The 17900-nt window shown below is 37.4% G+C and overlaps 2 protein-coding genes across 2 annotated transcripts in view; both read left to right on the top strand.

Annotated features, from left to right (window-relative positions):
- Positions 1–2260: 2260 nt before the first annotated feature.
- Positions 2261–11038, top strand: epb41l4a (erythrocyte membrane protein band 4.1 like 4A). Its single transcript, XM_087179462.1, has 23 exons — positions 2261–2529; positions 2773–2873; positions 3000–3104; positions 3183–3228; positions 3482–3557; positions 4084–4181; positions 4331–4412; positions 4593–4680; positions 4921–5009; positions 5934–5997; positions 6679–6770; positions 6856–6900; positions 7147–7241; positions 7514–7598; positions 7675–7743; positions 7828–7902; positions 7972–8019; positions 8166–8252; positions 8337–8390; positions 8492–8686; positions 9236–9304; positions 9376–9456; positions 9529–11038. The coding sequence occupies exons 2-23, from the start codon at positions 2778–2780 to the stop codon at positions 9605–9607; spliced, it is 1818 nt and encodes a 605-aa protein (XP_087035588.1). The 5' UTR covers positions 2261–2529; positions 2773–2777; the 3' UTR covers positions 9608–11038.
- A 2012-nt stretch (positions 11039–13050) lies between these two features.
- Positions 13051–17900, top strand: part of LOC111670245 (multidrug resistance-associated protein 1-like) — a 40190-nt gene continuing 35340 nt past the window's right edge. The window contains 6 exon segments of the mRNA XM_087179461.1: positions 13051–13254; positions 13408–13533; positions 13659–13829; positions 13935–14047; positions 14582–14710; positions 16610–16858. Of these exon segments, the coding sequence (XP_087035587.1) occupies positions 13051–13254; positions 13408–13533; positions 13659–13829; positions 13935–14047; positions 14582–14710; positions 16610–16858 (992 nt within the window).

Genomic DNA, 17900 nt, shown 5'->3' with positions numbered 1-17900 from the left:
CCCCCCCCCCCCCCCCCCCTTCCTGCAGACTTCATACAGGCGAAAGGAGGCGAAGGCTGTGGCAAGCCGACAGGAGGCGCCCTGAGACCAGGAGAGACCGGATCAGTACTGGACCACAGGTAGAGCCCAGAGAACTGAGACTAGAGGACTGAGACCATAGGAGAGAGACCAGAGGACAGACACCAGAGAACTGAGACCAGAGGACTGAGACCATAGGAGAGAGACCAGAGGACAGACACCAGAGGACAGACACCAGAGAACTGAGACCATAGGAGAGACCAGAGGACAGAGACCAGAGAACTGAGACCAGAGAACTGAGACCAGAGGACTGAGACCAGAGGACTGAGACCAGAGGACAGAGACCAGAGGACAGAGACCAGAGGACAGAGACCAGAGGACTGACACCAGAGAACTGACACCAGAGGACAGAGACCAGAGGACAGAGACCAGAGAACTGAGACCAGAGGACTGAGACCAGAGGACAGAGACCACTAGACAGACACCAGAGGACTGAGACCATAGGAGAGAGACCAGAGGACAGAGACCAGAGGACAGACACCAGAGAACTGACACCAGAGGACTGAGACCATAGGAGAGAGACCAGAGGACAGAGACCAGAGGACAGACACCAGAGAACTGACACCAGAGGACAGAGAACTGAGACCAGAGGACTGAGACCAGAGGACAGAGACCAGAGGACAGAGACCACTAGACAGACACCAGAGGACAGAGACCAGAGAACAGACACCAGAGGACAGAGACCAGAGAACTGAGACCAGAGGACTGAGACCAGAGGACAGAGACCACTAGACAGACACCAGAGGACAGAGACCAGGGGACAGAGACCAGAGGACAGACACCAACATGGCCAACCTGATCACACTTAACACATTTATTAATGATTAACAATAATCTGGCTAATGCTAAATGCTAATTCTAATCATCAAGGTAAAGATTTCAGTGCTAGTTCTAATGCTAACAGAGTGACAGCTGGTTACCATGGTGATGCAGTAAAGTCCGAAACAGACGATAACGATCACAGACAGAATCTGGACGCAGAGAGGACAAGACTCCTGAGACATGATTGGTCCTTTCAAAATGTCAGCAGCCAATAGGATGCTCCTTTTCAGCATGAAAATATTTAAAACAATAATACATTTATAAATTCACATCTGAAAAAAGTAAATATAGATTTAAAAATATGTATTTTTTTTCAACTGATAAACAACTATAGAAATAATTAAAATTAAAACTAATTAAATGAACTTTAATAGATAAATATAGTGAAATATAAAAACAGTAACAGAACCAAAAATGTTCTATATGATCATCTTTAAAGTTCAATAAAAATATAGAAATCTAAAATGAATAAAGTGAAATAATTATTATGAGATAAATTAAAAAATAAATAAAATCAGGTGAAAAAATTTTTATAAAATAGAACAAAAAAAAAATTCTGTTTAAAACATTAAAGTTTATAATCACAAGTAACAGAATCATTTTGGCTTCACAGAGAAATAAACACAATAAACCAAATATTTATTATCAGTTTCTTTCATTAAACAATAATTCCACACACAGAGTTAATATTTATTCAGTATTTAATATTCAATACATTTTAAATGTTTACTCTAATTAAAAAAAATCTAATAACAGCAAATAGATATTTATTCATAATATATTTGTTATTGGAAAAAAACTGAAATAAAAATTTTTTTGATGAATGAGAAGTTTCTCCTTTCTCTTTCCTTTTCTGAAAATATAATTATAATGAAGTAAAGAAACTTGAATTAGGAAAGATGTTTAATTCTAATTAAAGACGTTTAAATCTAATTAAGTGAATGACCTTAAATGAAAGATGTTTTTCTGTTTACACCGAGCTTTCAGAGACAATCCTCCGCTCACTTTAATCAGTGTGAGAAATAAAAACACAGACAGAGAATCATCAATAAATATATCAAAGATGATAGATTATCGATCCACAAGTGATGGATGGATTATCTGTGAATAAAATATATAATGATATCATATTATATCTGTTCATATTGTGAATGAGTTTGATCTTTAACATAATCTTAAGTCACAAAGACACTTAATTTATCATTTTTTTAAATCAATTTACAATCAAATATTCAGACAGAAAACCCACCTGTTCCTTTGTGATGTCACAGTGATGTCATGGTGAGGTGGTCATCGGGTCTTCACCCACAGGAAACATCAGGTTTGTTAAAAAATATTTATTTCATATTTTTCACTTTTGTCAAAGAGAAACAATTTCAAAAGTAAAAAGTTTTAATCAAAAGAAAGAAAACAACAGAAGTGAAAATTTAAATGAGAGCGAGAGAAAAGGGAGACAGGAGGGAGGAGGGGGTCGTCTCCATGGCGACAAAACAACAAGACAGAGAGGGGGGTTGTTTCCATGGTAACAAAACAACAGAGCAAGAAGAGAAACCAGAGTAAGAGAGAAAAGGAGGAAAATCAGCAGAGAAAGAAAAAGAAGTGACAGAGAATAAAGTTGATCTGCAGCAGGTAAGAAGAAACTTCTCAAGAAATCTTGAAATTATTATAATTATTATTTTCTAAAGAGACAATAATAATTTGATAATAATTTAAGGGACAGTTTCACAGATTTTGTACTGATATTAACACTGGAAACCTAAATGTTGATTAAAACTTTAAACTGTTTTAATTTTAACTTAGCTTGTGAGAGGTCGATGTCTCAGTGTTTCTGCTGCAGATAATGTTTTTTCTTCAAATATTTTTTGTCCTTAGTAAAAATGGCCTGTTTCCGTGGCAACCAGGAGGAATTTTACGGAGAAGTCCTCCTATTGGATGAGAGGAAGATCACACTAACGGATGAGAAAGGCATCAAGGTGAGGGAGGACTTCCGGTTCCTGTTTTTTTTGCTTGATTTTGTCTCATATTTTATATAATTTAAATTTTTTATGTGACTGTGCCATGGCGTCGCTCATTCACAACCTGAAGTACATTTATTTTAGAAATCATCGAAGGCGACGGCCATTTTGCAGCAGGTATTTTCTCACCTGAACATGGTCGAAGTCAAATTCTTTGGTCTGAGATTCTGTGACAACAAACAGCGGACGGTGAGGAAACATGAACGAGCTGAATTAAGTATGTTATGAATATGAGAAATGTATTGATCAGTTTGATTGATCTTTCAGCACTGGTTGGATCCTTCAAAGACTCTTTCACAACATCGAGACCTCAGTAAGTTTCATCAACAAACAAAAATAAAATCAATGACTAATTAATGATTAATAATGTTGTTTTATGTTGCTAAACTTCTACACACATTTCTTCTAGCAAACACATTGTATAGAACATTTTATAGACCAAACCAGTTATATTATTTCAACAAAAATGTTTTATCAATCTGCAATTGATTTTATGAAAAATGATTTCAGAAATTGTCATTTGTTTAAAGAAATATGCTGTTCTTTCTTTGACTTCTTTGTCCTAGTTGGGCCACCGTACATTTTCTATTTTGGTGTCAAATTTTACACTGAAGATCCATTGAAGCTGAAAGAGGAAACACGGTGAAGTTCTTCTCCTTATTTCTAATTTTAAAGCACAAATTTAAATTATTTTATTATTATCGTGAATGTTTGCATCAATTCTCAAACCTGAGAAATCTATCACTTTAATCATGGTAACTTTTCATTGGTCGCCTGTTGATGACATCATATCCTCTATGATCATGTGTCTGACAGAAGCTCAACATTGACTTTTATCTAGTTTTAAGCCACAGACACTTTTTATACCTTGGTGGTTTTCAGCTCGTTTATTTGAAGCAGATGATTTTAGTCGTTGGACATCTGGATCTGAAGTTCTCAGAGAAACAAGCTGAGGAAATGTTAGACTGAGATGTCTCTGAGCTGTCAGTGAATCTTTATTTTTACTGGTTTGAATCAGCTGCTCTGTTTGTTGTGGAGAGGAGGAAACTTCTGTGATAATTCAGCTGCTGAAAGTCCGAAGTGTGTCATGGTTTTCCCTCAAAGGATTGTTTATGTTGAATCTTGAATAAATGAGATGAATAAAACCAGCTTGTGTTTTATCTGACAGGTGGCAGTTTTACCTGCAGGTTTGTCAGGACGTCCGTCGAGGTCGCCTGCCGTGCCCCCCCCACCTCAGACCTCGGCTCTTTGCTCTGATGCTGCAGGGTGAGAAAATGTTTGTTCTGTATTCTCTACAAATATTTATACTTACATTATAATTCGTTCCATTTTGAATGGAGTTAAACTTTCTTTGTTTTTATTTTTAAGTTTGTCTTTTTATCTATTTTTATTATTTATTTTTCTTTGTTTATCAGCGGAGCGAGGCGACCACGAAGGGGCGGCGATGTCGGACTCAGAGGAAAACCAGCAAGTACAAAACATCTACAAATTCCTCAGGTAAGGAAACACAGAAATCAACTTTCTACACGAACAAATAAGAGAAACAAGTTTGTTACATTTAAATGAAACTCTGAAAACCACAAACTTCATAGACCTCATGTAGAAACATCTGAGTGTTCACCTCATTCACTAACAACCTCTCTCTCTTTCTCTATCTCTCTGTGTCTCATTGTCCAGTGGTGTCTCTCAGCCACAGGCTCAGAGTCTCTTCCTGTCTCTCTGCAGCTCACTGCAGATGTATGGAGTCTCTCTGTTCAATGCCTATGTAAGATCAATAATCACTGATCAATAATGATTAATCTAATTCATTGTCAGTAATCAAAAATCGCTGATCAATAATTAATCTGTACACAACCAACATTTAAGTTCCCTTTGGTCACTGCCTTTAAAATCTTTTACTTCTCACTGTTTATCAATAACATGTTTATAAATCACACATTCATTAATAACACTTTGACAAGCAGGGAAATAAAATGTATTTGTCATTTTCATGATTGGTTTGCAGGGGGAGAACCAGTCTGAGTACTTCCTGGGTCCAACTCCAGTGGGTGTGGTCATCTACAAGAACAAAGTGCTAGTGGGAAAATATTTCTGGTAGGATCGAGACCTCACTAACGTCTTTGATCACCTGTTAGAACAACTAATATAATTGATTGTGAAATCAATAAATAATCAAAAAATAAATGTTTGTAGTAAATAAAGATTTAAAATGTTTGTAAAAAATAATAACATAAATAAAGACCAAACTCATATCTGTAAAAACATAAACACTATTTAACAAATGTTTGTAAATATAAAGTTTTAATATTTTGTGAACACATAATAATTTGTATAAATATAACAATATAAACAAAGCATGAATACATTTTTTCATAATTATGAATCATCTGCATAAATAAAAATTAAACATGTTTTGATTTAACAAAGACCAATCAGCCATAATATTAAAACAGCTTTTATATCCGTTTTCTGTTTTAAGAGTTCATTCTGAATCTTTAGTTATTTGTTTTGAAACTTAATTTGTAGTTTCAGTTATTTTCCGCAGCTTCATGGTTTCACTCACAGATCAGCTGTTTTAATGTTGTGGTTGATCGGTGTAAATAAACAAAAAAGAAAAATGTTGTTTTAAATATGCAAAAATAAATGTTTCCATTAATATGAATAATTTGTATAAATGTAGAGACTCACTGTCTCTGACACTGACAAGTTACAGTCTAATCAGCTCTTAGCCACTGTCCAGATAGAGGTCAGCCAAAGGTCAAAGGTCAACTTTCTCTGTATGACTGCACTTTGTTATTTTATAATGCTGAATGACAAACACAACTACACAAGATAAAACATTCCTGTCATCTCATTATAACATTCTTCAGTTACAGACGTGTTTGAGAAGCACAATGATACAATTCTATTGAACTTAATATTTCAATGTTTGTTCAGCTGCCAATAAACAAGGTAAATTAATGTATAAATATCAATTAAAACTGATCATGTGACCTATCATGTTACTCTTACCCTCAGGCAGAGAATCACCAAACTTCACTTTAAAGATGAAACGTTTGAGCTCAGAGTTGTTGGAAAAAACGTAAGTTCCTATTTGCTGACCGATACTAATGCTACTACTACTCATACTGTCAGGACTCACACCAACTCTGTAGCTGTTCAATGCTAATGCTAATGGTGATGGTAAATCATTAAACTGATTCTAACAGTTTGTAGGATAAACTTTATTAATCACATAAAGGGAAATGAGACGCAGAGACACATGAAAGAAGTAGAATACTACATATATTTATATACTTGAACTATATGGTCAGAAAATAAAATGAATTTACTACCTGCAGTACTGCATACACAAACAGATAAAGTATATCGAGACTAATAATCTCACAATGCAAGGAGACAAAAAAGAAATTAATAAGAAATGGAATACAGTAATCTTATTATAATGCTAATGCTAACATAAGAAAAGAATAAAAGAAAAATAGAAACATTGTATGAAACATCAGGTAAAAACGGAGACCTACACAAATATCAGGAAACAGACACGAGACAAAGTTTGTAATAAATATCAAACTAGAGACCTTGTGAGTCATTACTACAAATATTACATCATTACTCAGTGGTTATTACTACATTACTGCAAGTCATTACTATATCTGTATGTATATATATATATATATCTGTATGTATATGTGTGTGTGTGTGTGTGTGTATACATATATATATATATTTATATACACATGTGTGTGTTTTTTTGTTTCAGGGTTCAGAGACATCATTATTCTTTCAGACATCAGATCGATCTGACTGTAAACGTCTGTGGAGATGTTGTGTTGACCATCATGTCTTCTTCAGGTGACACACACACACACACACACACACACACACAGATTTAATGATTTGTTAAATCCAAAATATGACTCTTTGACTTTGTGTTCAGGGTATCAGAGTTGAATCCTTTAACATGCAAAGTGAAACACAACAGGTAAACGCACGCACGCACATCTCTTGACTTTATTTAAACTCTTATTTGATCTTGATCATAACATGTTTGTTTAATTAAGTAAAATGTTATTCTGTCACATGAAAGAAAGTAATACACAGTTTTGATTTTTTTGTGATGTCATCAGTTGCATTTCAATTTTGTTTTGGTCATTTATTATTGGACTGTTAATATTATTCAATGGTGGTTATTGCATGTAAAATATCTCTCTCTCTCTCCTATGTGTAGTATTGCTCGTTCACCCACTCTGGCTTTTCCTTGGCTGAAAAGCAAAAGTGTCAACAATAAAAGAACAGATCTCTCTCTGAGACCAAAACAAAATGGTGTGTTGTTATTATTATTATTATTATTATTATTAATTTTATTTTTTTATTATGCATACTTCAGGAGAGTAAGTTTTTATATTATTGTTTAGTTCTCTGAACTCAAACTTTATTGCTAATAATTTATTGTAAATATTTGTATCTAATTTTTTGCATCTAGTTTATTCAAGTATAATTTGACAGTAGAATATTTTCCATTGCATTTCATTTTTTAACTGATGAGTTTAGTATTTAGTTTTTTCTAAACTAATTTGTAAACGTTTTACTCTCAGTCTCCTCTCTCCCAGCCAATCACACAGCAGAGGGTGTGAGCAGTGAACCAGAGCTGACACAGACAGCGCCGCCTGCTGCTCAAAGGTGACTTTTTATATGGTTTTTATTATGTCATGATGACATCATGTGTTATTTGATGAAATTTGTCTTGTACCTGCAGGTCAAAGGGGACGGCAAATGAAGACCAAGTGAAGCCCAGTGCTCCATGGGAAAACAGAGGCCCTGTGAGGTAAAACACAAAACACCACATAGAAAATAAAATCATGTTAATCATGTGTTAATATAATCTGACTACTGTGTGCATATAATCTAGTTCCAGTGGCCTGTTCAATTCAAAGTTTCCTCCAAACACCAAAGAAGAAAAACGAGATGGAGGAAGACCACAGAGGTAAGAAAAAAAAAAGACTTAAAAAGAAAAAGGAAGTTACTTGAATGCCATGTTTTCTGTTTGTTTCAGGCAGAGCAGAAGTCTGGATGGTGATCGAGCAATCAGAAAACAGAGAAGGTGATGGGGCGTTACTAACATTTTTCTTTTCTACATTTTTTTGATTTAATAATGATGATTTTATGACAAACAAAATTACAACATTTTTAAATCTACTTTTTAAAATTTGGAAAAAGTTTTAGGTTTCTGTAAACTTTGATCTGCAGGTCTCGTTCCCGTGGCAACACAAGCAGTGGCAGTGAATCAGAGAAGACAGCAAGTAACAGTGAGGGATGGAGAAGGACAAAGAAACAGTAATAATAGACGTCGCTATCTTTTAATGTCTCTGGATCTTTTCTGTTCATAGTTTCTTTCTCTAACATCCTGTTTTCATTTAGTGGTCACCATGGTGACCAGAAAACTGACTCTAACTCCCGGTGCCGTGCGAGATTGTACGTATGAATGTAGTGTAGAGAAAAATGCCAGTGCTAATTATTCTAGTTTTTAGGCTAGTTTAGGCCTAGTTTGAGGCTAATGTGATAATTCAGTGAAGTGGACCACCAATGCTAATGCTATCAGTTTTACTAAATGAAGCATTAGAGCTAATGCTAATGACATTACCTAGTCATTTAATGATGTTGCAAGTCCATAACAATGCAGTTATCATCCAACTATGGCTAATGCTAATGCTAGTGCTCGCTGTTCTTTGTAGACGGAGTTCTGATGACCTTATATGGCAACACATCCAGTAAGTGTGTGTGTGTGTATGTGTGTGTGTGTGTGTGTTTGAAGTTCCCATAAAGACAGTAAAGCTCCCTACAGGTGACTCTGCAGTACTGCAGGCAAAATTTAGTGTCTTATATTCTGAGGCTGGTACATTTATGTGATTGGTTGGTGTGGTGATGAGAACAGACGACTAAAAATGACATATTTATCAATAAAAAAATAAAAATGATGCTGAAAAAGATAGAGAAATACAGTATTTTGGATGGACTGGTTAAATTAAGTATTTATTGTATTATGTTTTATATTTCCTTATCTTTTATAACCATAAAACACCAACTAGAGACAAGACTTGAAAATGAGCAACAGCTCTAAACTGTGCAGCACCTCAGTGGGACGCTCTGTATTGGACCTATATTAAACCATAACATAAAATAAAACATTTAATGCTCAATTATGTGTTTAATAGTTTAATTAGTTTTATTTTACTTATTATATGAATGATATTAAGTGTGTGCGTGTGTGTGTGTGTGTGTGTGTGTGTGTGTGTGTGTGTGTGTGTGTGTGTGTGTAGGAAGCAGCTGGTGGAGCCTGATGGTTTGATTGACAGACAGATGGAGGAAATACCTTATATGGAAGTGAGGTAAGGAAGGGAAGAGGAAAGGAAAGTTGGAAGGAATTAAAGACATTTGGAAACTTGTTTGTGTCCTACAGAGTTTCAGGGGAGCCAATCAGAGTGCATCGTTTTCCAAGGGGGCGACGACATCATCGGTGTGTGTCGACTTCAGACCTCCAGTAGGTGCCAATCAAGTGTTTCAATCAGTGATGTCATCAATACTTGATTACTGATTACTGTTTGTCATTTAGTTCAAAGACGGAGCTACTTCCTCCTCTACATGTTACCAAGGCAACTGACACTTCCTATCAATCATCTATAAGACACTGAGGCTGCTGCCAACTCATTGTCCACCCACAATGCACCTGTTTTACTGTTTAATACGAAAACATATCCTCCAATATTACAAAAGTACCTCTGTCTACACAATGTGTACTGTGTGTACTTTTTGCACTATGTACCCGTACACAACATATTCATCAAAGTAACAGTACTTTAGTAGTAGCAATTGAATACAATTGCCCCTTATTAAAACATCTGCAACTGTTTTTTTTTGTTGTCATGTTTTATGTTTACATTTTATATTTTTGTTTTGTTTACATGCTATGTTGTTTTTATTTACGTGTTGTCACTTGTTGTTAACATGTTGGCGTGTTTTGTTTGTTTTATTGTTTTGTTTACATGTTTTCTTTTGTTTTGTGTACATGTTTTTTGTTTTGTGTACATATTGTTTACATGTCTTTTATGTTTTGTTTTTTTTTTGTTTTGTTTTGTTTACATGTGTTTTTTTTGTTTTAGATATTGTCATCTTTTTTGCTTTGTTTACATCTTGTCATGTCAAAGTTCACTCCTCTGTGAGTAGGTCAGGGTTATACATTAGTAGCTGTTGTCATGGAAACAGTGAGAAACTGATAATACAGCCAGACCTTGTGATGTTGATTGTGCCCAGTTTGCATTGTGGTGAGCAGAGAATAACAGACTTGGTGGTCGTCAGGACGTTGAGAGGTTTTCACTCTCAGAGTCCGACAGAAAAACTGCTGTGGATTTAAGAGCCAATAGAAAGTGGATCCACAGACTCATGTTGTATTTAGAGACACAGTGTGATCTCTGCTGTGTTTCACCCAGTTGCGGCTGGTGCATTTTTCTCCAGGGGGGGCTATACCAAAAAACAAGAAGCAAATGTGTACCACGATATTACACTAGTGTATTTTAACAAATGAAAATGCCTGTCTTTGTCTGAAATGACATATGTTATAATAATATATAACATAATAACAAAACATAATAAAATATGTTTCCTCATAAAGTAGACCAAGTAAACATTATTTGAGGAGCTATTCAAAAGGTATCTTTCCAGCGGTACAGGACCATATTGGTAAGGAATGGAAAAAAAGAGTTATTGCTTAAAATTTATACCATTAGAAATTGAAAAAGATTAAAAGTTAACTATTTTCACAAGTTTGTTTTTCTGGACCAAACCTTCTGGCAACATTGTATTATGTGGAACACCCTATAGGGATGAATGTGTAATATAAACTTAACGTCAACAACCTATCAAAAAAACCATCAGAACCCTCCTCAAAACAAGATAGTGAGTCATATTTCAGTGTTTGATAATCTCTGTTACATTTAAATGTTTGTTTCCTGTTTCCTGGTGACTGTGTTTCCTGACATACAGTATGTTACCACCATTTGTTGGGTTGCTGTCATCTTTGGCTCTCTGCTTATGAGTTAAAACAACATAAAATAGTTCTGAATGCATTTTATAGCCTATGTTTTATTGATTGAACAGTATATAAAGCTAAATACACAATAACAAAAATGTCATGGGAATCCATGGTGGTATTGTGTTACATTAAAGCAACATTTACATTTGAACAGTTTCTAATTATCAAAAAAGTACATTAAACAATTCAAATTTAGACTTTACTCATTTATTAATGTAAATCAATTTCCAGGTTGTAAAATGACAGAAAAAGACGCTTTCAGGCCATTTTTGTGGAACTGAAACATGTGAGGAATTTAACATGACCTCCTCATTATGTTATTGGATCCCTATCCTGTAGCCTTCATCAAGTTGAGCAGCTATATTTATATTCCCAAACATGGCTAGCCACATTGCATTTTCCATGTGGACCCTAGTTTGTTCATGCTTTTTTGTTTTTTCTGATATGTGCTTTAGGTCAATCAATCCTATCTGAATCTATGCTGGGCCTGATCTTGATGTTTGAAAAAGGAGGCAAGGAAAGCAAAATAAAGCAGGATTAGGGTTAGACCACAAAATAAAAAAAGCAAAATAAAGCATTACTGTTACCACATGCAGTTTGCCAAGCCTTCTTACTGAACCAGCTCCATGTCCGGATATATTGTCTTCCTCTGTCTTTGGATGGCTTTTGCATTAAGATGTCAGGCTGATCAGATCCAAGCTCTTTGACTCTCAACTTCTCCTGCAATGTTCTCCTCTCAGAAGGCGTTGTTTTTAATGACATCACTAAATTTTCTCCCTCCATTTTAGCTAGCTAAATTACCTCTCCATCTGCTGCTCAAGACACCGAGTCCGCTAACTGGTGCACTTAGTCAGATGTACTGCAGCGCGAACCACGCACTCTCTGCTGCCACCTAGTGGCTGGTGGTGTGTGTACATAAGCACCATTCAGATGAATACTGAGGGTGCAGGTTGTCTGCGCCGCAACAAGCTCATATCTCTCGTATAGAGAGGAGCAAACTGCACATGTACAACTTACAACGAGAGTCAATGGACAAAGAAAATACTAACTTTATAATGATTAGTCTTTATTTGCTCATAAAAAAACAGTATGTATTTTAAAGTAAATAAGTCTTCGTCACTGAAATTGTAGGATGTGGGGAGAGGTGGGGTGGCGTCCTAGTGCCCTCTATTCGCCAGCAGCCACTGGTTTCACCTGTGGGCCAGCTGTTGTTACTTTAATAATCCAAGGAAAAGGAACAACCCCTTAAACCCCTGAACCCAATTACACACTGACGGACTTGTTCCACCCTGGACATCACCTGTTTGACCTGCTGCACTCAGGTAGAAGCTTCAGGTGCATCACATCACACACTTAAGCACAGCCTTTACCCCAGAGCACTGCACTGCAATACTACAGTTATAGCTACACAACACTGTATCTGCACTACAGTACAAAAAACACAACTCTCTCTCTCTGTCTCTCTCTCTCTCTCTCTCTCTCTCTGTCTCTCTCTCTCTCTCTCTCTCTCACAGAGAGAGAAATCGACCCACAACACACAGAGAGGGAGAGGGTAGAGAGACCTTTAGACAGGGTGTATTTCAGGATAAGATTTGCCAAGGAGAAGAAGAAGCAGACCGTAGAGGAAGAGTTGTGTACAGTAGAAGAGTTGTTTAAATGGAGCACCTGTGCAGTGTGAGCGGTCTGGACCCTCTCTGGGTGAGTTGCATGTTAAAGATTTGTTGAACATCTGAATATATTTCTGAGATCTGCTGCTCAGTTAAAATTAAACAGGATGAAATGAGTTGTGGTCAGAAGGTCTTTAGTGGCTGTCAAACCCAGTGATGGACAGTAGCAGTAGAGGAGGGTGATGAGCTGAATGTGGTCTTCAGGCTTGGCAAACTGTCGGAAGACTGAGGAAGGGGAAGCAGGACATGACTCAGACTGAACCCGAACCACCACATCCTCTGTGGAAGAGGCAGAGCTGGAGGACTTGTGGACTTTGGGTCTGCGGTGTTTAAGTTGCCCAACAGCAGGGCGCCAGGTGTGTATGAGATTCACACCGAGATGGTATGTGCTTTGTGTTTTCAGGACTGGAACCTCACATGGTACACCTCCAGACCAGACCTGACCCAGTGTTTCCAGCACACTGTACTGGTGTGGTTCCCCTGTATTTACCTGTGGACCTGTTCTCCTCTTTACCTGCTCTATCTGCAGCTCCGCCCCCACCAAGGTGTCATCCCACTAACCAAACTCTGCTGCAGCAAGATGGTAAGAAAACAGTGAGGTCTAAATTTGGTCTGGGATCAGGAGGTTAGGGTTGACCCTAACCCTAACCCTCTATCGTCCAGCTAAGATCATGCATGAAACCTGGTCTCTGTGGTCTGACCTAGTCTCTGTGGTCTGATCTGGTCTCTGTTGAAGCTCCTGGGTCTCAGTCTGGCGTCCTTCGGTCTTCTGGAGATGTTTTACTTTTTAGTGAAGAAGAACGAGGAGATCCAGAACCAGCTGCTGGTCCTGCTGGGTCCACTGATCCGGAGCCTCACTCTGGTATGTCCTGATAGAGGTACTGGTTACTATGGCAACAGGTCCAGATCCACCAATGGGTTCTCAGGATAATCAGTCAATCCCCCCCCCCTTCCCACTGTCTCTCTATCTCTCTTCCTCCTCCTCAGGTTCTGGCTGTTGTGATAATCCAGGTGGAGAGGATGAAGGGCAGTCGTTCGTCTGTCCTCCTCTTCCTCTTCTGGACTCTTCTGGTTCTTTGCTCCATCATTCCTCTGAAGGTTGACATCGATCAGATCATTGATCAGGTATCAGTGATTGATCATTTATTAACTTCTCTGGTGGGAAAGGAACCAGTGGAACAGCAGGAAGAGGTAGATAGATAGATAGATAGATAGATAGATAGATAGATAGATAGATAGATAGATAGATAGATAGATAGATAGATTATGAATCAACTTTCTGTTACTAAAACACACTTTTATTTCGCATGTTAGAACCGGTGTCCAGAGGAAGATGCTTCATTTCTTTCCAAGTTTTTCTTCTTCTGGTTCAGCGGGTACGAACATCACAACTCAAATCATCAAAACTCACCAACAACAGCAATCTCATTATTATCATTTATTATTATTATTGTCTTTGTAGCCACTAAAACAGCTACATTGCTGTCACAGACATGACAGGTGTTTAATCTTTAACCTGCTGAAACAAACTGCCCACCTGAAGGTGGAAGATCCACAGATTGACAAGTGACAGGCTTTTATTGTGAAACACAGTCTTGCTGTTTGGACCACGACAGGTTTTTATTCTAAAAATCCAACGGTTTTTCTGTTTTTATGAAAATAAATATCACAAACTCAGAACGAAAACAGCAGCATTATTTCCTCTGAGACTAGAGGACTGGGTATTTTGCAATAATTACCTTTAATGTATTTATATAGATCACTCAGCTCCACCACGGCTCGTTACACTGAGTCCGTCAGACGCACAAGTACAAAACCTCATAATAACAATATTTAGGATAATAATAATTACACTAATTAACTGTGACATCATCATTAATTTAAAAAAAAGTGTTTTTGTCTTCTGTCAGTCTGGTGGTTCAGGGTTACCGGCGCCCTCTGCAGGCTGAAGATCTGTGGTCTCTGCGGGATCAAGACTCATCGATCCAGATCATGATGGACTTGGAGAAGTTCTGGACTCAGAACTGTAAAAAGCTGCAGTACGACTCATTTAATATTTAAAATAAATTATGATTTATTTATGTTGTTAAAAACAGTTATGTAAATAGATGATGTCACAGTGATGTCATACTGCTGAGACCGATACCTTGGCGATAAAGCTCAACATCTTGCAGATGTTTCCAAATACACAGTCCTAGTCTTCATGGTGGAGAGGAGGTCATGTGACCGGAAGCTGCTGTTCTTCATATGTTTCTATAATCTATGTCTGATGATGTCATTTGAGTTTTATTAATCTCTCCAGCTATTTCATAAATTATTTTATATAAATCTATATATGCACAGGGTTAGCACTACCATTAGCGTCACCATTAGCGTCACCTATCATAATGCTATCACTCATGTACCTCCATGACTAGTCAAGTCAAGTCAATTCACCTTCTCTTTATAATATTATTTACAGAGACCGAACAATTCCCACCAAGAGCAGCGCTAGGCAACAGTGGCCTTTTTAAGAGTCAGAAACCTTGAGCAGAACCGGACTCAGGGTGGGCGGAGCCATCTGCCTCGACCAGTTGGGTTGGAGAGAGAGAGAGTGAGCAAGAGAGAGCAAGAGAGGGCACAGAGGAAAAGAACAAGACCATGCAATGATAAAAATATTAATAATAGTTACAGTAGCTGCAGTAACAGCGATAGTAATGTAGTGGCAGCTGAAGTGCTCCTACTGATAAAAACTCGGGAGGACTTGCGGACAGTAACAGGCAGGAGACAGAGAAGGAGAAGGGCGAGAGAGAGGCACTCAGCCGGGGCGCTTCATGTGCTTGAGGGGAAAAACAAACGGTTAGAATGATGCAGGGATTTTCACAAAGTTTACAGTGATCTCGTCGGCATGACTACCTGGACTACAATGTACTGAGTTTATGGATTTATTGAGACTGAGGCCCACCTGCCGCTGGTAGGATGGCAACAGGTACAGAACCCGAGTTTGTAAAAGAATAAGAATCTAACTGAAAGTTAAGGCATAAAAATAAGTTTAAAGTTTAGATTTGAAAGTCTGAACGGAGTCAGACAGTCTGATATCAGCAGGGAGGTTGTTCCAGAGCAGAGGGGCCGATAGGAAAAGGCTCTGCAGCCAGCAGACGTCTTTTTAACTCTGGGAACAGACAGGAGCCCTGAATTCTGGGAACAGAGAGCAGGAGATGGAGTATAAGGTTTAAGCAGATCATAAAGATAGGAAGGAGCAAGTCCTTTTAGAACCTTATATGCCATCAAAATAACCTTAAAGTCTGATCTGATATGGACAGGGAGCCAATGAATGGAGGCTAAAATCGGTTTATTATGGTCAAATCTTCTGGATTTAGTAACAATTCTTGCTGTGGCATTCTGAACCATTTGAAGACTTTTAATACGAGCATGTGGCAGGCCAGAAAACAAAATGTTACAATAATCAAATCTTGATGAAACAAAAGCATGATTTAAGATTTCAGACCGAATCTTAGCTATGTTACGTAGATGAAAAAAGGCGGTCTTGGTGATATTTTTAATGTGCTGATGAAAGGAGAGGGAAGGATCGAAAGTGACACCCAGATTTTTGCCTGTCAGACTATGAGTAATCACACATTTATCAAAAGTTATTGTTACTTGATCAAACTGGTGTCTATGTTGGGTCGGGCCAATGACAAGCATCTCAGTTTTGTCTGAATTTAGGAGCAAAAAATTATGAGACATCCAGCTTTTCAGACTAGCATCAGAGGTAAATGTCATTCTAACTCACTGGCAGTAGCAGGTGTAGCGAAGTATACGGCAGCTACTCACAAGGCAAATATCACCTTACTATCAAGCCTTTGTGATTGGTGATACTGGACTCGGAGAAAACAGGTGAGCACAGGCCCCGCCCCAAGAAATCACCATATCTGTATGTATGTTTTGATTTTCTGCAGAGAGGAGCCTACAGGTTCTGGACCATCCCGGATCCAGTTCTGGCCCCAATCCTGGTCCCTGTCCTGGTCACAATGTTCTGCAAGACCAACAGAAAAAACTCAACTGTTGAAGAAGGACAGGAAGGGGCAGGTCAGCAGCCTCTTCCTTATACACGCTCTTGGGCGGAGCTTTGGACTATACTTCCTGTGTGGGACACTGTGCCTCCTCCTCCACGATGCCTTCATGTTTGCTGTGCCACAGGTGCTCAGGTGAGTCACAGAGTTCAGAGATATGTTTACTGATGTCTCACTCTGCTCTGAATGCTGTGAAATTGTTTATGGCTCACTTCATCAATTGTAAACATTCAGTCAACCTGACAGGTGTGTTTGTCAGGCTCTAACAGGGTTAAGGTTCTATACGTTTACATGCATTAATGGCTTTTTTGTTGCCAATATGGGAACGGGTTGTAACAACCTTTCCTAATGTTTTTGGTTGCTGTCAACTTGCACCAGATATTTGTAAAGCTCCTGCTCAAACGCCTTGGTTGACTATTAAGGATGTACAGGATGGCTCACTTTAATTTTCTTCCCTTTATTCTCAGTCCAGTTTTGTTTTAATACTGCGTGAGTGGTTAGTAGAGTCTGTTAGGCTGATAACCTTTAAAGAAACAAAAGAAAATTATGCACAAAATTCCATTATTTTCAAAATAAAATAAATAATTTCCTCATTCACTGTTATTCACCTCCTATTTACTTAGCAAAATGTTTTATTTATTTATTTTTTACAGTACATACATTTGGTTATACTTAATTAAACTAACAATAAACCATACTTTCACGTTTTAGTTTGCAGCATTTTACTTAAAAAATATCATTAAATAATACTCACATCCCCATAACTAATAACAGGAAACATAACCAAGGTAAAGGGACAAACATCCATAAATCAATCAAACCAAACTATGCTATACATGCTGCTCAACATTACAGGTCAATCATTTAATATTTAGCAAAGATATATATAATGTTTACACCTAAACTAAATGAAACACTCCTGATTAATAATCTTCATTCATTTCATTCATAATGATAATTCATCAATTTATTTACGATATATCCTTAATCTTACTTTAATAGTAATTATATTCAAAAAATGTTTTTCTTATTCTAGTTATGTGATCAAATTGTTTATATTTCACTTTGTTGAATATCACTTTTGGACGTGGTTATTACCTAACTTACCAGCAAGTGTCAGCATGTTTTCTCATATCATATTAAGAACTTCATTCACGGTTCTGATGATGTTGCTTAT

The sequence above is a fragment of the Seriola lalandi genome, unplaced genomic scaffold (assembly GCF_002814215.2).
Source record: "Seriola lalandi dorsalis isolate HSWRI2012SDOR001 ecotype SW California unplaced genomic scaffold, Sedor1 jcf7180002054845, whole genome shotgun sequence".
Classification (NCBI taxonomy): Eukaryota; Metazoa; Chordata; class Actinopteri; order Carangiformes; family Carangidae; genus Seriola; species Seriola lalandi.
The sequence above is the reverse complement of the archived record's forward strand: the minus strand, read 5'-3'. Positions and strand labels throughout refer to the sequence as shown.